This window comes from Theropithecus gelada, chromosome 9 (assembly GCF_003255815.1).
Source record: "Theropithecus gelada isolate Dixy chromosome 9, Tgel_1.0, whole genome shotgun sequence".
Classification (NCBI taxonomy): domain Eukaryota; kingdom Metazoa; phylum Chordata; class Mammalia; order Primates; family Cercopithecidae; genus Theropithecus; species Theropithecus gelada.
Window position 1 is genome coordinate 29706987 of NC_037677.1, and position 21020 is coordinate 29728006.

At 35.5% G+C, this 21020-nt stretch overlaps 1 protein-coding gene across 2 annotated transcripts in view; it reads right to left on the bottom strand.

Moving 5' to 3' along the window:
- PLXDC2 (plexin domain containing 2) overlaps positions 1 to 21020 on the bottom strand; it is a 463014-nt gene that overhangs the window by 214035 nt on the left and 227959 nt on the right. Inside the window, exon 3 of one of the 2 annotated variants that reach the window (XM_025396216.1) lies at positions 17281 to 17427. The exons of the other annotated variant lie outside the window; for it this stretch is intronic. Within the exon in view, the coding sequence (XP_025252001.1) occupies positions 17281 to 17427 (147 nt within the window). The remainder of the gene's footprint in view (positions 1 to 17280; positions 17428 to 21020) is intronic. 2 annotated transcript variants of the gene reach the window in all.

Sequence of the window (21020 nt, forward strand, 5' to 3'; positions counted from 1 at the left end):
GAAAAGAGTTAGCTATTTGAAAGAAGGGGGAATGGTAACTTTGAGACAAACAAAAGAAGTATTACGTCTTCATATGGTAGAAAATAAAATTATGAAACATTTTTTGAAGACTTGGTCAAAGTGTACAGAGTCCAGGTGGTTTGCAGTAAATTTATGGCACCTACATCCATATATGACTGTGCCTTAAGGCCACATCATGCTTTCCCAAAACATATCCTATTACAATTTCTGGGGGCAACAGACTATCAGACTCGTTCAGGTCATACTCCTAGATTTCTGAGTGTGCCTACACCTCTTCTTGCCTTCTTTACATATTTTTCCTATGTTAATTGCTATCCATTTTCACACTAATTATTACAATCTCTGCTAATTCTTTTTTAATAACACAGGAATTATAATCCAAAATATACTCAATTCCCATTTGACTTGTTTGCCTATTTCTCAGTGTTATTGCAAAGATGAATTAATTAGTCAACGCCTCAAAACCTTGAATACAGAAACCTTTTAATAAAGAGTTAGGAATCCGGAGTGGGCATATCTATAATCCTCAAAGTCATGTTTTAAAATGTCACTAATAAAAACTTCTTTTTGTTTTAGGACAGTTTCTTATTTACTGTCATAAAGTCATACTTTTCTGACTCCCCAAGTCTTTTTATTTCAGCTTTATAAGAAATAATCCTGCTGAAAGCGGCTTGCAGGAAGAAAATGAGTAGTCACCGTGGTTTTCATAATGGCTGATCTCATGAGTTTATCATAGCAAAGGATCAAAAGAATACAATGACCAACCACTTATTCAAGAATGAATTAATAATCATTAGGTTTTACACACATATTTTAATATTCTATTTCTATTCATTCAAATAATTATGTTTGAGGGGCACATATTTGTCTCCTAAAACTCTCAAATAGGTGAGATGTTACTCTTATTGGTAAAGTGGTATTTATGATTTTTTTTCAAAAAACAATTTCAAATATAAGATCAAATAAATATTGAGTCACATTATTTTCAGTTCATTTATTTATGTCAAGTACTAACTTTGTGAGTTGTAAAATAAAAGAAAAATTATATTTGCTTTATTTACATAAATATTTCTAGTATATTGGTGTATTTCCAGTAATATTTACATCTCTAATACATAAAAATGATTCAACAAACACCATATACCTATGATAAATTTAATTGGGATGTGATATTTTCTTCCAAGATACATGTAACAATTTACTAACTTTATTGAAACTGTATAAGGTCCACATAAAATTTATTCACCTATAAATGCTTAGAATAGATTATTGTTGTCTTGCTCCTTTACTCATCATAAAACACACCTTTTATAGTCTTTTTTTAATGGAAGTATGTGGAACTGTATTTTTAAATATTTAATCTCTCTTTCCAAATTATTGAATGCTTTAGCATGGGTTTGGAGTCGCAGAGACCTGAAATTTACATTTCAGCTTTGGTATTTAGTAACTGTGCGATTTCATACATTATTTAACCTTTTTATTTTTAAAATTTATTTATTTATTTATTTATTTATTTATTTATTTATTGAGACAGAGTCTCACTCTGCCACCAGGCTGGAATGCAATGGCACGATCTTGGCTCACTGCAACCTCTGCCTCCCAAGTTCAAGCGATTCTCCTTCCTCAGCCTCCCTAGTAGCTGGGACTACAGGCATGCGCCACCACACCCAGCTAATTTTGTAATTTTAGTAGAGACAGGGTTTCACCTTGTTGGCCAGGATGGCCTTGATCTCTTGGCCTCGTGATCCGCCCACCTCGACTTTCCAAAGTGCTGGAATTACAGGTGTGAGCCACCGCACCCGGACTATTTAACCTTTTAAAGCCATAGTTTGCTCATCTGTAAGGTCAAGACACTTCTTCAAAAGGTTATCATAAGGATCAAATGACCAAATAATACCTGGACCATCATAAGCATTGAGTCAATGAAGTATAACAATATACTGTGTACACGAAGGTATCTAGCAATAGTTATTTAAAACTAGTTTCCTAAACAAGTATAGCTCCTTATTTGATTCCTAATAAATAGCTGAACATGATTTATGTTCTTTCAAATACAGCAGTGCATTATCACAGCTCTTAAAGAATTAAACTAATTCTGGTTAATTGTTTTTCTAATAGAATCGTTATCTCACTTAGACATGTTTCTAGGCAATGTTATGATGTCTTCATTTTTGTCATATTAAAATAATCATAATTATTGTATATGCAGGTGTTAAAAGAATGAAATTAACATTTAATATATCAGACATTATGCTAAGTATTTTGCCTGTATTTAGCAATAATGAATGCTAAAATCAGTAGGTAGAGGTACAATAAGAAGCAGGACATTTGTATAGTCTCAAAGCATCTTTCAACAAGATTTTTTAATCACAAAAGGAAAAAATGGTAGCTTTACAGTGAGAAGACAAAACCTGTTAGGCATCGCCTTAACCAGGTAATCAAAATTAACCTCACACTAATGAGACTTATTATCATCATGTACCTCCCGATATGATGCACGAGGAAGGACAAAATATCATCACCATCATAATATTACCAAAAACAGAGACCTACATTTAATCATGAAGCAATAGTAGACACTCAAAATCAGGGACATTGTACAGAATAACTGGCCAATACTCTTTAAGAGTATCAAGTTCATGAAAGACAAAGACTGAGGAATTGTTATAGATTGAAGGAGGCTAGAATATTTGACAAATAAATGCTATATGGGTCCTAAGTTGGATCTTGAATAAGAAAAAATAATTTGCAGACAATTAGGAAAATTGGAATAAGGCCCATGGATTATTTAAGAGTATAGTACCAACACGAATTTCTTGAGACTGTTAATGGTATCATGGGTATATAAGGTGTTAAAATTTACGGCACTAGGTGAAATCTACATGGAAACTCTTTAAAATTTTTTTGCAAGTTTTTTGTAAGTCTGAAATTATTTCAAAACAAAATTTTACAAAAATAAAGGATGAGTGATAAATTCAAATCACCAGTAGGCATTAGAGCTAAGACTTCAATCCAAACATGTTGGGCTACAAAACCCTGCGTTTTGACAACTGTACAATTTCTATATTTCTTTTTTTATACTATGTGATTCATTTCCCACCTGTTATAAGCCTTCAGTGACTGTGTTTTCTATATGGAATCTTTAATATTGTCAGTCTTTCACTCTTGGTAGACATAACAACATAATTTTCTTTAAAAATTAGTAATAGTAAAACATCATTTGAAAGTACCTAGATGCATGAGGCCAGAGACACAAAAGAGAGAAAATTTGAGAAAGGTGCAGAGCAGTCTAATTAGATCAAATGCACCAAATCACAGGGACTGGGCTAATAGAGCACCAAGCTGGGCTGAGCCATTGCGCCATTGGCCACACCTGGGCCTAGGCACAACAGGGGGCCCCTGCGCACCCAGTGACCAGCCCAGTCTCAACAACTTCTTTTTTTCTTTTTCACATTCCAGGATCAGATGTTTTCATTTCTTACCCTCTAAGGATAGTTCCAGGAGCATGTCTTCTAAATGTATAAAACATTTACTTTCTTTTTTAAAATTCTCAATGGCAATTGTCATTTCATGCTTTATTCCCCTATTAAACTGAAATAACTTTGCTTATAAAAGTAATATAGGCCAGGTGCGGTGGCTCATACTTGTAATCCCAGTGCTTTGGGAGTCAGGAGGATCGCTTGAGGCCAGGAGTTTGACACCAACCTGGGCAAAATAGCAAGACCCTGTCTCTACAAAAATAAAAAAGAATTAGCCAGGCATGTTAGCCTGCAATCCCAGCTACTCGGGAGGCTGAGGCAGGAGGATTGCTTGAGCCTAGGAGATCCAGGCTGCAACGAGCTGTGATCACACCACTGCAATCCAGCCTGGGTGACAGAGCAAGACCATGTCTCTAAAAATATAAAAAATAAAAGTAATATAAACTCAAATGTGGTTGACAGAAAAAAATTAAAATTGGCAGGCTTTCACAACAAGCGAATATCAAAGAGGGAAAATAAAACATGGAGAGGCATATATTTGAATAAGAGCATTGCAAACTTCTTTGTTATACCATAAAGTAAGATCCTGCTTCCAGGTCCTAAGTGAGCCTAGTGTATCCCAAAATAAAATAGCACAGTGGGCAGGATCATAATAAAGCTTTTACCATGTAGAATTTTTTTTTAAATGGGATTTTAACCATTCTCATACTCTGGGAGGAGTTGACAGACATGGGTCATTAATCCAGTCCCTGAAAACACTGGAAACCTAATTAAAAAATCAAAATGTTCATGGAAAGGGCTGATCAATATACAAATGCACAAACAAAGAACTGGCTACTTCTTTGAGAATAAAGTCCATCAATTGAATTGATTTTCCAAGTTAGAAATTCTAACCTCTTCAGCACTTTTTTCATAGCAGAACTTAGAACTTAATTAATCCTGGCTATTGAATGGTGCTCTTCAAGGGAATATTCATAAACTGGAAAACAAAACGTAAACATTTGCAATTAGCTGATGCTGGTGCACATGAACCTGAGAATAAGTGAACAATCACCATATCTTTTGACCTCTCTTACTGCATGGTTCCCAGCAAACACGTGGCTACAGTAGCTTGCCTGTACTTGCAAACGCTGAGAATTATTCATATTAGTTATGTGATATTTACAACTCTGGCAGAGTTCAGAGAATCCAGCTGTTCAGGGATACAGAAAGAGTGTGACAGGATTTTATAAAGAACCCTTCAAGGACACATGGGGTTTGGGTGAGAGTCAGAAGGAATTGCTTCTAGATTTTTCATGCTACCCTAGAAGCAAGTCAAGAGAATTCTCCAAGCTTCTCAAACCTCAAGGTGCGAATGAATCACCTAGGGTTCCTGTTACAATTCAGATCCAGATTCAGGGGGCAGAAATCCTGCATTTCTAGCAAGCTCCTGGTGCTTCTGATACTGCCCCCTGAACCCCACTTTGAGTAACAAAGCTCTGTGTTATATAAGCGGTCTTTGAAACTCCAAAATCATTGCCGTAAGGAAACTTTGGCAAGAGTGAAATAGGTTAAAAGGAAGAATAGACTTGTTTCTGGAAAACATAATCTCACTTTACCAGGTAGCACATGTATGCCCTAAAATTTTCCATTGACAGAACTGAAATCTAGAGGTTCCTGCTAGCCAAGTGTCTTTAAAACTACGGTTCGCAAAGCCTGAAGGTTGTGACGTTTTTGTGACATCCTTGATCAATGATCCTCAAACAGGGCAAGACAAAAAAATATTTTGTTGTGTTTATCGTTCAGATAATGGAAAGGTCCTTCCTTTTCTCAGTAGATAACAATCTGCCTTTCAGGGAACAAACTCCGTAATTTCCAGTCAGTGGAAAATGATTGTTTTTAAAGGTAAATGTTTACATAATAATTATTATTATCGATGTAATAGATATCTTGGACACTATTCCAGGTATCTCTTTAAGCATTGTACAAATGCTAAATTATTTAGTCCTAATGACCAACCTTAGGAGGTAAGTACTGTTATTACTTCCATTTAATAGATGAGGAAGTGATTAAGAAAGAGTTAATAACATGCTCAACGTTAAACCTCACAGTTGGCAAAGTGAGGACTCAAATCCAGGCAATCTGGTTCCAAGTCCATGCGTTTTGACACTACTCCACTGACATGTTAGGATGAAACGTTCCTAAGACATAGGAATGATGAATCCTCTAGGTGATGGGTACCCCAGATGCTCCAACTTCATCATTACACATTCTATGCATGTAACAAAATATCACCTGCACCCCATAAATATGTAAAATATTATGTATCAATTAGAAAATATTTGAAATTCAGTGGGTAAAGTTCACGAGCGAAGCAACTAAATAATTCAAAATTCAATTGCTGATTGAAATTGAAATTTAGACCAAGTTCAATTTTCCTTCTTCATCCTCCTTTGCTAACTTCTCTTTTTTTAAAAAAAAATTATTTGGAAATAATCTCAAATGAAAGAAAAGTTACAAAAAATAATATAAAGAGCCCCCTACCTCTTTTTTTAAATGCAGATTCATGTTTTCCATTTGGCCACATTTGTCAACTTTCTAATTTTTTTCAAAAAACTAAATAAATTGATACTTCTCAACACAGCGTCCAAGAGTTGCTCCCTTATGACATCCTTGGCATCCTACAGTTTAGCCCACATGGAATCAGGACTAATGTGCTTTACCTTGGCCCAGTTATTAAACTTGAACCTTACTTGGCATTTCTTTACAGACAGATGCTGCAGGGTAGGAAATTTCTGGCAATCTATCATTAATAGAGAATGGCTAATAGGGTTTCACTTCTAGCCCCATTGGAATTTTAACAGAGCACCTCTAGCAAAATGAGAAAAAAGATGCCTATTCTCTGGGGCTGGGAATTCCAGGCACACTAGACATTCTGATGGGAAGGCAGTTTATAAACAATCCACATAAAAAGGGATGAGTTTGTGTCCTTTGTAGGGACATGGATGCAGCTAGAAACCATCATTCTCAGCAAACTATCGCAAGAACAGAAAACCAAACACCGCATGTTCTCACTCATAGGTGGGAATTGAGATCACCTGGACTCCGGAAGGGGAACATCACACACTGGGGCCTATTATGGGCGTGGGGAGGGATGGCATTGGGAGTTATACCTGATGTAAATGACGAGTTGATGGGTGCTGACGAGTTGATGGGTGCAGCACACCAACATGCCACAAGTATACATATGTAACAAACCTGCACGTTGTGCACATGTACCCTAGAACTTAAAGTATAATAATAAAAAATAAAAATAAATAAATAAATAAATAAATAAATAAATAAATAAAAACAAAGGAAAAAAAATCCACATAGAAACCTGACCATTTTGTGTAGGGTATTATCCATCCATCACCTAAGTGATATGCTATAATTAGGTAGGAAGGAACAGACAAAAATAAAGATATTGGGACCAGGTATAAAAAATATTTTAAAAATATACTGAAATACTAACCTGCCCAGGAAATCTCAATCCTCAAACACAATATTTTATAATTTAAGATTTTTCACAAGAATTAAGATTATCTGCTTTCAGATGTATTTACTCTAAAAAAAATGTTATATTCCATTTACAGTTTGCTAAGTTTTCTGTTATGAAACATTTTCTTTCAAAGGAGTCATGTAACATCTTTATCAGTTAATAACTTTAGGATGAGAATATGTTTTACACTCATGTTATCTAAAATTAAACTGTCGTAAGTCTTCATAGGCTCCTGAAGAGATGACAGAAAAGATGATAAGAAATAAGTTGGAAAAGAGAATCTCAGGTGAAAGGCAGAGTAAATACACTTGTTTATTGCACCTGAGACATGGTTGAGGGGTCTCCTTTTTAGCACCGTTTATGGTTATAAAAGTTTAATATGAAACCTTCTAACAGGGTTTATCAGAAACCTAAAATATTTGCCTCATTCGTGACTTTAAAAGGTGAATAGATATTTATCTATCTAGAATAATTTTACAGCCATCACTGGTAACAGAGAATGTATTATATTACATTCCATGGCTAATGTTATGTAAAAAATGGTGCTCATCCTTCACTAAAGACCCAAGATGAAGAAATAAGATTAAATTCTAATGAAATAGGAACTCAAATATGATCTGTCAAATAAGAAGGCAACTTCTTGCTTTGGGAAGCTAAGATTTCTTACATGAAGAAGAAATGGATCAATGTGAATTTCTTAAGGCAGCTGTCCTTAAGGCTCTCCAAAGTCCTTTCCATGTCTAAAATTTGGCTCCTAGATTCAGGAAGAATAGCAAGAGTAGATTAAATTATTAGTAATATGCATGTATTTATGTAATTATGTCAGTAAAAGGAGTTAGTTAACTTCAGCATATTAGGTGGCCTAGGGAATGTTTAATCTGTCGTAAGTGCCATCGGCAGGACAGGGGTAGACTGTTCCATGTACTTATTGGCTTCCAGGCTGGTGGACCAGCCCGTTTCCCAGGCATGCAGAGAAATACAACTCAGCCACTCGAATCATGTTAGTTTTGTGCAATGAAAAAGAGTCAGGCCCTGGAATAATACTTGGGACAAAAGGGATTAACCTCAAGTTTGGTAAGTGACCTAAGTATAATTCAAGTAAAATGAATTAATAGTGGAATTTCTTAAACTACATAAGTAACTATCAAGTGCCATAACATTTCATTTTAATATATTGTATGTGGTAGGCAGGACAGACATTACTATCACAACTACTTAGTACAGGAAGAAATTGACAGGGAATTTAGGGATTTGCCCAAGGTCTCATAGTTGTAAGAAACTTGAATTTGGATCTCATGATGCCAAATCCTATGCTTTTGAATCCCTGTTATTTTTTAAACAAATTAATCCATGATTACTTTGGAGTGTACATCTGTTTTGTAGGACGTTGAAGACTAGAACACACCTTTTAAATATCCAGAGAGAATTCCTTTACTATTTTGCAACTACGAATTTTCTGAGTATTTAGAATTTGATTAGAGCAAAAATATGAATAGTATTCAATAAAATATTACATTATGTCGAGTATATTTCTTCCTTTATGTATGCAGAAGACTTTATTCAACTGAAATTAAGCTACAGAGACATATGCAGATATGACTTATCCCAGTCTGTTATCAAACTGGAGGAAAATCCTATGAGCAAAGACAAGTAAGACCAGGTTGATAAACTTGTGTCTCACTTGAATTGAAGCAACTCAAAAGACAGAATGCAGCAAGTTTATTCAACCAGTCAAATGTAAGAGTAAATAAAAAGCAACCTATTATTAGACATTACGAACAGAACTCAGGCAAATACATACAGTCTAGATAATAGCCTAATAGAGAAAGCAAATTATATTGCCTTTCAATTTAATCATTTTGAAAAATGAGCACTTATCAACAGATTTTTTGATGCACAGAAAAAAATAAATGTGTCCAATATGAAAAACCAACTTACTAAAGTCACCATCAGCAGCCAAATGTAGTTCTCCTAACTTAAACATTATGCAAATATGAGACTCATTGCTAACTGAAGCAATGAGTTATTTTCCTGAAGGGAATAAAAGAAATCTCCAGAAAACTTAATTTTTAAATGAATTTTTCTATGTATATTCAAATAGTCAGAAATGTCATCAAAGACAGTTCAATATAAAAATTTTAAACAATCAACACATAAAAAGTCAAACAAGTTTCATTAAAAACCTTACCTGCATTATGACAGAGATAGAGTGAGACAGATAGAGAATAGCACTTCAACCATTTCATTTTGCTGTTGTTTCATATTTAAAGAATCAATCTTCCTACCAACATATAGAAAGATTAAAAAATATTTAAGCCAGAGTATGTTTATGTCTGGCAAACAGTATATTGGCAATTGCTTGGCATAAAATATATACATAGAAAGATACAGATAGAAATATAGAGATATATCAATCATCTTTACCTATCTATCCATCCATCCATCTATTAATATATCTGTCTACCTAACTATCTTTCCATCTACCCATCCGTTGATCCTATACCTAGATCTCTATCCATTCTTCCACCCATGATCCATCCATCTGTCCATCCATCCATCCATCCATCCATCCATATTTATGCATCTATGTATTTATCTATCTGAGAGAGACTTTTACAGAGACTCAGATATTAACTTATTTGGGAATGACAAGATGCTAACTCAGTTTAGCAAGACTCCCCACCCTTGATGTCTGACCATCCTCAATACTGATCAAACCCTCATCTCCCACCCTTGCTATCTAATCACCCTGACCCTCCTTCAGTAAAAATCCTAACAACTCAGTTTAGGCACAATCGCCACTTACTTCTCATGTCTCCTCTTATAACTTTCCCTCCACTCATGCCCACTCTGCTCTTGGCCATATCTTCATCTTGCCCATGCTACATTCAGAACTGAGCCCAGTTCTACATCAAGATTCTTTCCCTCATTGCAATAACCCTAAATACAATGTTTTTACTGCCTTAACTACTTTCTTTGACAGGGTTATTATTTTTGTTGTCAAGAATTAGAACACTCAAATAATAATGCTCAGCAACCGTATTGTTTTGTTGAGGTTTTCAGTGTCCTTTTATAACTATTTCATTTTTATTTTCAACATTGCACTGGGAGGCAGTCAAGGCAGGCATTTTTACCCCCTTTCTTCCAGCTTACAAAATTGAGGTGCAAAGAGGCCAGAATCCACAAAAATAAGTGTTGGAGCTAAGGTTTCCTAACTTCAAACACTGGACTCCTTCCACCAGGACAGAGATATATCTTTAGGAGTTTTCAATCAGAATGTCATTTCAGAAGACAAAATAATTCCAGTATGTCTGGCAGTTGAATCAAACTGTGTCCAGAAATAAATTAAATAATATAGATGTAGAAATATAGAGGAAAATCACAAAAATGTGGAATTTCAAATGTCTAGAAAGAGGGAAAAGAACAAGTCCAGGCTGGTTTCTAGGTTTATAGTCAGAAACTTTTAGATTTGCAACCTGAAAACTGTGCGGCTCTGAATGAAGGACAAAATACCCAGGTAACTGTGAGAATTTTAATATAAAGTGCCTACCTCATTGCTTACCATCTGGCAGGAACTCATACCAGTTCTTCACTTTGCTTTAGCTAGAAAGACATGGTCTTTGCCTTAATTTGTCAACTGCAAAACTAGGTTTTAGCATCTGCTTATTTTGCAGTAATGATTTAAGAAATGTTATTTAAACAAAAATGACAATGGAGAGATTTGAAAGCACATGTAATCAAGTTCCACTATACACATATGTCATGTAAATACTAATGATAATGATTGAGATTATAAAAGGAAAGAGATACCAATGTGTGTGGGCATGTCAAATATGTGAATTAAATGATTCCTATGTTTTATTCTGCTCTGAAATTATAAGATATTATTGTGGATGGGAGAAAAGGAAAAACTTACTTTATTTCCACCCTCGTCCTCTTTCAAGAATATTATCTAAGATTCCAAAATAGTGTTTGGACCACATTTATATGCAGTGATGGGGGAAATATGTCTTTAAAAAAATAATGTTCCTAGGTAAAACATCTCTTGTACCCTCCTCTTTTCCATTTCAGGAAGCAGGGAAGAGGATGGTAAGTTGCCTCTTCTGGGAGGGCCAACATTCTTGCCTTCTCACTCTACCTCTTGCTTATTCAGGGCTAAATTGTTAGCCCTCTGGCCCTGGGACTATCCCGAGCTAAATCTTTTTTTTTTTTTTTTTTTTTTTTGCATAATTTGTTGACAGAATATATACTCGTGGGCATGCAAATTACATGAACTGGTGATAAGATTCGAGAAGCTCCCTTCTTCCCCTTGGAGCTTAAATTTAAATCCTGTTTCCAGCCACATTACCAGAGAGCTTTTCATGTCAATGAGAACAGGAGCAAAGCTAATTAATAAGGTGGATTCACGTTTGCCATTTTCCATTTTCCCTTGTGGTTTACCACCTCAGTAACATGAAGTATGTGTGTGTGTTGCATGTAGACGTGTATGTGGGCATTACTCAGCCCCCGGTCATAATATCACCTTAATATTAAAATTCTGTCATCTTTTGTAACAACTTGATTTTATTCTGAGAAAAGCGCAATGGAAATGAAACAGAGAACCAAGCAGGATTGGAAAGGCAGAAAGACCAACTGAGGAAATGCTAGAACATGGATTACTCTATACAGTTTGGAAAGCTCAGGCTAATATTTAGTAATCACATTTATGAAAAGAGAATGTGGGGAATTTAAAAAATATTCTAGCAAGTACATTTGTAATATTTAGGCTGTAAATTTAAACAAAGGAGTTCACGTAGCATTTTTTTTTCAAATGGAAAATAGTTAATATTACCAATCTTATTGTTAAAATGGAAGTGTGTGTCAGTGTGTTTTTTGTGTGTGTTTGTGTGATCATGTATGGGGTGTGTGTGTGTGTGTGTTTTCTGTTGAGAGTAATAACAAAGTAGATACAGGACCAATGTCTTCTTTATTTCCATAAATAAAGTTTTATTGGAACACAGCCATGCCTGTTCATTTACATATTGTCTATGGCTATTAAGCTATAACAATAGAGTCAAGTAGTTGTGACAGAGACCATAAGGCCTGCAACAGCTAACATATTATCTTGACCTTTTGAGAAACAGGATGGCAACCCTATAGAGTCTGAGCATGGTCCCTGGATTAGCGGCATGAGCATGACCTTGGAATTTGTAGAAATGCAAATTTTCTGTCCCATCTAGACCTGCCAAATAAGAGATTTGGTTTTTATACTAATAAATGAAAGCACAGGAGTGCACAAGACTGTGGCTACCAAAGCTTTGTGCTGAATCAGCCTTGTATGAAACACATCATGAAGTAAAAACTATAATGATGGAATCAGATCTGACAAGACGGAGGCCAAAAATATTCAAAATTAAGAGAAACAGTATTTAAAATAGGGTTTATACCTCCACTGTCATTAATCCAACCCTAAGTGTATATTGGGTCTTGAGATACAATATATCCATAATAGCACATATAAATTTTTTAATCTTTATTTTAGGGTCAGCAGTATGTGTGAAACTTTGTTACACAGGTGAACTCATGTTATAGGAATTTGTTGTATGGATTCTTTCATCACCCAAATATTAACTTTAGCAATCAAGAGTTATCTTTTCTGCTCCTTTCTCTCCTCCCACCCTCCACCCTTAAGTAGACTCCAGTGTCTGTTTTTCCCTACTTTGTGTTCTTAACTTCTTATCATTTAGCTCCACTTATACATGAGAACATGGTATATTTGGTTCCTGTTCCTTTATTAGTTTGCTAAGGATAATGGCCTCCAGTTCTGTTCATGTTCCCACAAAAGACATGATCTTGTTCTTTTTTATGGTAGGATAGTATTCCATAGTATATATGTACCACATTTTCTTTATCCAATCTGTCATTGATGGGCATTTAGGTTGATTCCATGTCTTTGCTTTTGTGAATAGTGCTGCAATAAACATTCACATGCATGTGTCTTTATGGTAGAATGATTTATATTCCTCTGGGTATATACCCAGTAATAGGATTGCTGGGTCGAATGGTATTTCGGTCTTTAGGTCTTTGAGGAATTGCCATACTTCCTTCCACAATGGTTGAACTAATTTACAGCATCACCAACAGTGTATAAGTGTTCCCTTTAATCTGCAACCTCACCAGCATCTGTTTTTTTGTTTTTTTGTTTTTTTTTTTTTTTTTACTTTTTAATAACAGCCATTCTAATAGGTGTGAAATGATATCTCACTGGGGTTTTTGTTTTGCATTTCTCTAATGATCAGTGATATTGAGCTTTTTTTCATATGCTTCTTGGCTGCATGTATGTCTTCTTTTGAAAAGTGCCTGTTCATGTCTTTGCCCACTTTTTAATTTTTTTTTTCTTGTAAATTTGTTTAAGTTCCCTGTAGATGCTGGACATTAGACCTTTGTCAGATGCATAGCTTGCAAATATTTTCTCCCATTCTGTAGGTTGTCTGTTTACTCTGTTGATAGTTTCTTTTGCTGTGCAGAAGGCTCTTTAGTTTAATTAGATCCCATTTGTTAATTTTTGCTTTCGTCATGATTGGTTTTGGCGTCTTTGTCATAAAATCTTTGCCTTTTACTATGTCTGGAATGGTATTGCCTAGGTTGTCTTCCAGGGTTTTTATAGTTTTGGGTTTTTTTTTTTTTGGTTTTTTTTTTTTTTTTTTTTTTTTTAGCTTGTTTATTCATATGGTCTTTTTTTTTTTAAATTTATTTATTATTATTATACTTTAAGTTGTAGGGTACATGTGCATAACGTGCAGGTTTGTTACATATGTATACTTGTGCCATGTTGGTCTGCTGCACCCATCAACTCGTCATTTACATCAGGTATAACTCCCAATGCAATCCCTCCCCCCTCCCCCCTCCCCATGATAGGCCCCGGTGTGTGATGTTCCCCTTCCTGAGTCCAAGTGATCTCATTGTTCAGTTCCCACCTATGAGTGAGAACATGCGGTGTTTGGTTTTCTGTTCTTGTGATAGTTTGCTAAGAATGATGGTTTCCAGCTGCATCCATGTCCCTACAAAGGACGCAAACTCATCCTTTTTTATGGCTGCATAGTATTCCATGGTGTTACATCTAAGTCTTTAATCCATCTTGAATTGATTTTTTTGTATATGGTGTAAGGAAGGGATCTAGCTTCAATTTGCTGTATATGGCTAGCCAGTTATCCCAGCACCATTTATTAAATAGGGAGTCTTTTCTCCATTGCTTGTTTTTGTCAGGTTTGTTGAAGGTCAGATCGTCATAGGTGTGTGGCCTTACTTCTGGGCTCTCTATTCTGTTCCATTAGTCTGTGTGACTGTTTTTGTACCAGTAACATGCTGTTTTGGTAACTTCAGCCCTGCAGTATAATTTGAAGTTGGACAATGTGATGCTTCCAGTTTTGTTCTTTTTGTTTAGAATTGCCTTGGCTATTTGGGCTCTTTTTTGGTTCCATATGAATTGTAAATAAATTTTTCTACTTCTCTGAAGAACGTCATTGGTAGTGTGATAGGAATAGCCTTGAATCTGTAAATTGCTTTGGGCAGTATGGCTATTTTAATGATATTGATTCTTCCTATCCAAGAGCATGTGATTTTTTTTCCATTTGTTTGTGTCTTCGCTGATTTCTTTGAGCAGTGCTTTGTAATTCTCATTGCAGAGATTTTTCACTTCCTTGGTTGGCTGTATTACTAGGTATTTTATTGTTTCTGTGGCAATTGTGAATGAGATTGCCTTCCTGATTTGACTCTTGGCATGGCAGTTGGTGATGTATAGGAATGCTTGTGATTTCTGAACACAGATTTTGTATCCTGAAACTTGCTGAAGTTGCTTATCAGCTAAAGGAGCTTTTGGGCCTAGACTATGGGGTTCTCTAGATATAGAATCATGCCATCTGAAAACAGGGATAGTTTGACTTCCTCTCTTCCGACTTGGATGCTCTTTATTTCTTTGTCTTGCTTAATTACTCTGGCTAGGACTTCCAATACTATGTTCAATAAGAATGATGAGAGAGGGCATCCTTGTGTTGTGGCAGTTTTCAAGGGGAAAGCTTCAGCTTTTGCCCATTCAGTATAATGTTAGCTGTAGGTTTGTCACAGATGGCTCTTATTACTTTGAGGTATGTTCCTTCTATGCCTAGTTTCTTGAGAGTTTTTAATATGAAGTGTGTCGAATTTTGTTGATAGTTTTTTCCACCAATTTCTAACTCTGAAGAAATGTTTGTTAATGGCTTAAATACTTGTGGATAACCAAGAACCCAAGATATGACAATGGCAGAGTATCTAAAACAAAAGCCTCTAACAATTGTATATATTTAACCATCAACATAAAGAGCACCAGGTAAGTTACAACCAGAAGTTCAAGTCCTTCCATTTATGTTTGAGGCAACCTCAAGTGTTAAAAGCAACAAACAATGTCACTGCCATACTAACAATAAGAAAAAAATGGACTGTCTACAGTATTATCATTTTTCATGAGACAATCAGAGAGCTGTCACAAGGCAACTAAGTAAACCCTATTGCAAAGAGAACAGGCTTCTTTAAGGAGAGGCAGGATACAAACTGTCTTACATTGGGGGGCAGAACAGAGGAGAGAGATGGTAGCCATATTTGTATAGAGGAAGAAATCAGCTAATACTTTAACTGAGGAACTTCTTTCTCTGCTTATAGATGTCACCCATAGTGGCTGACACTAGAACTAGGCCACGTCACCGAATCCCCATGTGCACACACCAACATTCAAAACTCCACAAAGTATATTTTATACTATTAACCACTGTGCTATAGTATGAAGGTTGTCAAATGCAATAGATCTCAGATAGACATTGTTCGAATCTATTCTTTATCATTTTCTCTTCTCTTGAAAATCTGTTGGAAATTCCACAGTGAATTATTTCTAAATCTGTCATCTTGCCTACCTGGGGTTGCCTGAATATAGAAAAAAGTAGGGTGGGGGTGGATGATGGAATTTAGTAAGGAAAGGTAACTACTTTGTTTGCTTCTCAGACTCAGGAAGCATGTGCTCTACACTGAAAATTCAATGAATCATCATGGTATACTATTCTTAATTTCCATTTAGCTTTTAGCAGTTGATCTCCTGAAAACAGGAACATCTACGTATAAACAAGGAAGGCCACTGCCAAAAATTTTGATATTTAACATTTATCAAATCAATGCCTCTCTAAATAACTTGAAAGGTTAAAGCTGTTTTCTTTTCACTTCAGGTCATACTGAAGAGAACATCTCATGGTTTCATCAATGACACTATCACCACCGTTACCCAGGCCAGCAAAACCAAACACCTGTTAAAATGTGAAATCCGGCATTTATCATAAAATGATGATCAAAGAACATTCTGAGAACCAAGTGTGATACATTTTACACACAAAATTTGAGCATCAGCTTGGCTACCCAGGTTAACATCCCAGTTTACCACTTTCTAGTGGAGACCCTTGGACAGGTTATCTGAATTTTCCAAGACTCCTCAGTTCTCTTATCTGCAATGTGTGATGTAATAATATTTAAATCATGGGATTGTTGTGAAGATTGAAAAAGCTAATGCATTTGAGCATTCAGGCTGGCCCTTGAATAGGCTATTCATGACCATGTAAGGAAAGGGAGACTAGTATTAATATTCCCTCTCATCTCCAGTTTACACATGCAGAAAGCACCTCAGAATAGTTAAATTATTTATTTCAGGAGCACGGTTAGGAAATAATGAGCCCAGGCTTAAAATATCAATGTGATGCTTTCTATATTTTATTATTTTTCTTTATATCAAACGTCTTCATTTAAGAACATAATTTGTTCTATATATGCTAAGTCATAAATGACTTTGGTTAAATCTTTGGTTAAATCCAAGACCAAGAGGAATAAACTCATGTAAATGGGAAGATACCAAATGCAAGTAATTTTTTAAAATGTTCTATACACTCATGGATTATAAGAAAACTAAAAATAATCCAAGATAAAGCTCAATTTTGAATCCAATATACGTTCATCAGATATACTAAGAAAATTGGTTAAATTAATGACAGTATATCAAAACAATTCTATTTCATTTTCTTTCATATCTTAAATGCAATTATTAATCTAAATTACAATTACAGAACTGAATACACTTGAAAAGTGATTACCACAGATAGGGCCATTTTAATATTTAATTATCAAACTTATAAAAGAAATGGCTACAGGCCAATTAAAGCAACCTTTTTTTTCACAGTAGGAAAAATGAACCCTGAATGTCAAAACACTTACTGCAGCTTGCCGATGAGTGTTCGACAATATTCCATGAATCTTCACTTTATCTTTTTCCATTTGGTCTATGTTCACCCACAAATCCCGGCTGGCAGAATCAGATGGGCCATATATTCGCGATATGTAGTAATTGTGGTCTGTATCCTCCTGCAATAACAGATAATAATATATATCAAAAACAGAGATGTTTTAACTACAATTCTTAAAAAAAAAAAATCCTATTGAACTCAAGAGTATTAATAGTCTTTAAAAGAGCCAAATGAATTAACTAAACTCTAAGAGAAATGAATTTGGATTAAATAAATAAATGTGCACACCCACGCACACACATGAACTGTAAGAAAAAAATGTTAAATAAATAGCCCTATGATTTGAATAATAAAATTTAGAATGTGAATTTTGTCTAGTTCATTTATTATCTAAGTGCTAATTAGATAAAATAAAATGGTTTCTGAAATCCAGTGAAACCATGAATCCAATGTATTTTTTTTCACAAATCATCAATTGAGATATATATGTAATTGATTACAAAAAGGAAAAGAATATTCTATGCAGTATTCTAAGTAGATTTTGTCTTGTGACCTAAAAGAAAGACTACGATCCAAATATAAATGTGGAGAATAGTGATTAAATGTTTTATATATTTAACAATTTCAATATATATTTCCTTCTAAGTTTTGTATTTTACATGAGTGTGTGTGTGTGTGTGTGTGTATGTGTAAAATTAGTAGTCTTCTTTAGAGGAAATTATTAAATATACAAGAGTTAGAAGGAAATATATACTGGGTGCAAAGATCTAATTTTTCACCAGAACAAAAAGGTCCTTTTGAACAAAAATGTCTCTTTCGAAATTTTTACTAAAAGCCTATGGTATAATTACAATTAGTAATAACAAATTCAAACTTCTCTTCTTTAAAAATAAGGTTATATTAGGGCCTGCTTTCAGCTAATGGTCCTAGAAATGAAGACAATATATTTTTTCCTTTAATTTGAGTTACTACATTCTACTTTTCTTTGAGTTATCATTGTTGGTGTTACCATAGTGCCTGTCACAAAGCCTTTATTCCTCGTATTTCTCACTCAGTGAAGAGATGTAAATGTTTTAAGAAGCAATTTTGATGAGAAATACCCAGAAAAATTATATGATTCTTGGCTAATTCTGATTGCAATGTTTTATAACCATGAAATCAATTTGAGGAGTTAGTAGACAAAAAATATTTTAAAGCCTTCAGGTAAGTATAAGAAAAAATGTTGAATAAATAGGTCTATGATTTGAATAATAAGGTTTGGGATGTGAATTTTGTTTAATTCATTTATCATCTAAGTGATAATTAAATATAATAAAATTATTCTTGAAATCCAGTCAAAACATGAATCTCATGTATTTTTTAGCAAATCATCAATCGAGATATATACGTAACTTATTACAAAAAGGAAAAGAATATTCTATGTAGTATTCTAAATAGATTTTGCCTCGTGCCTAAAAGAGAGACTATGATCCAAATGTAAATATTGAGAATAGTGATTAAATGCTAACAGTAAGTTTTTTGTTTATGTAATAAAGACCTAGCATAGTGGCTCATGCCTGTAATCCCAGCACTTTGGGAAGCCAAGGCGGGCGGATTACCTGAGGTCAGGAGTTTGAGACCAGCCAGGCCAACATGGCAAAATACCATCTCTACTAAAAATACAAAAATTAGCCGGATGTGGTGGCGAGTGCTTGTAATCCCAGCTACTTGGGAGACTGAAGTAGGAGAATTGCTTAATTCTGGAGGCAAAGGTTGCAGCGAGCCAAGATTGTACCACTGCATTCCAGCCTGGGAGACAGAGTGAGACTCCCATTTTAAAAAAACAAAACAAAGGCCGGGCGCGGTGGCTTAAGCCTGTAATCCCAGCACTTTGGGAGGCCGAGACGGGCGGATCACGAGGTCAGGGATCGAGACCATCCTGGCTAACACGGTGAAACCCCGTCTCTACTAAAAAATACAAAAAAAACCCCAACCAACCAAACCAAAAATACTAGCTGGGCGAGGTGGCGGGCGCCTGTAGTCCCAGCTACTCGGGAGGCTGAGGCAGGAGAATGGCGTGAACCCGGGAGGCGGAGCTTGCAGTGAGCCGAGATCCGGCCACTGCGCTCCAGCCTGGGCAACAGAGTGAGACTCTGTCTCAAAATAAATAAATAAATAAATAAATAAATAAATAAATAAAAATAAAAACAAAACAAACAAATAAAACGCCCTAGGTATATCTGCAATTAAACTCTGGGTATGGCACACAAATTATATGTACACCTTGGTGAAAGAAAAGAAAGGTCTACAGAGAAAGAAGAACAAAGTAAATATAAAGAAAGAAGAAAGAAGATCATGCAGCCCCCAAAGGCTCTGACACCTCAATGGGTTTCCACTCCTCCCTCTGTTCCAGAATCTCATAATGACACTGATAGTTTGGGTTGTCTGAGGGTAAAACACACTGTGGATGTGTCTCTGGTATGTATTCAACTCATCTGTGTGTACTGGGCTTCACAACCAGAAGATTTGGAGGTGGGAACCTTCCTTGACATTGGGCACAGGCCATTTTGCTCATGTTATTACACTGGTCACAGTGGTTGGTGGCATGCATGAGCCGATAACCTAAGAAGGAGCAATTACTGAGACATTCAGGAATTTAGGTAGAGAAGAGATCATTTCCCTTGTTCTGATTGCTGAGATATGTAGGCATGAGACCTGGAACCACTGGCTCCATTTTGCTACTATGAGGAAATTCTGTCTGAAGATAAGGCAAACACATTGCTAGAGAAAGAATTACAGGCTGGACGTGGTGGTTTATGCCTGTAATCCCAACACTTTGGGAGGCCGAGGCGGGTGGATCACCTGAGGTCAGGAGTTCCAGACCAGCCTAGCCAAAATGGTGAAACGCCATCTCTACTGCCAGGCATAGCACTTGAACCAGGAGAATTGCTTGAATCTGGGAGGCAGAGTTTGCAGTGAGCTGAGATCATGCTGTTACATTCCAGCCTGGGTAACAGAGCAAGACTCTATCAAAGAAAGAAAAGAATGAGAGAAAGAGAGGGAGGAGGGAGGGAGGGAAGGAAGGAAGGGAGGAAGGGAGGAAGGGAGGAGGGGAGGAGGGGAGGAGGGAGGGAGGGAGGGAAGGAAGGAAGGAAGGAAGGTAGGAAGGAAGGAAGGAAGGAAGGAAGGAAGGAAGGGCCAGATCCCTGAGCAAGTCTATCTAGGTGTGATCTGTTACTGGACTTGTTCATTCCATGAAACCTTGAGTCTTTTTCTATTGTTAGATCAACCTTGAATTAGGTTATGGTCAACTGAAAGAATCATAACTGAAAAAACAGGCCTTTTTACTTGCAACCAAACTTAAGCAACTTTGAGCAAGGCCACCTAGAAATCATTTCATTGAATATTTTCTTCAAAGCCACCCTTTTATAGCATTCACTGAAATTTTTATAAAATTAAAAATTAAATTATTATGTAAAATAATAATTCATTTATTTTTTCAGTGAATGGTAATAAAAGGGTGGTTTTGAAGAAAATACTCAATGTGTTTAAATCAAAATTTAATTTTTATCCCTATTGACAGTATTATTACAAAGATTTCAGGAACATTGAAGTTAAAGATGTAATCTTTAGGTGAATTATATAACAGATTATTTGATGCTGCAAAATTTCCCTGTAATTACTAAATAGATATTTTCTTTAAAATGTCAAAATTTCAGAATTGAGTTCAGG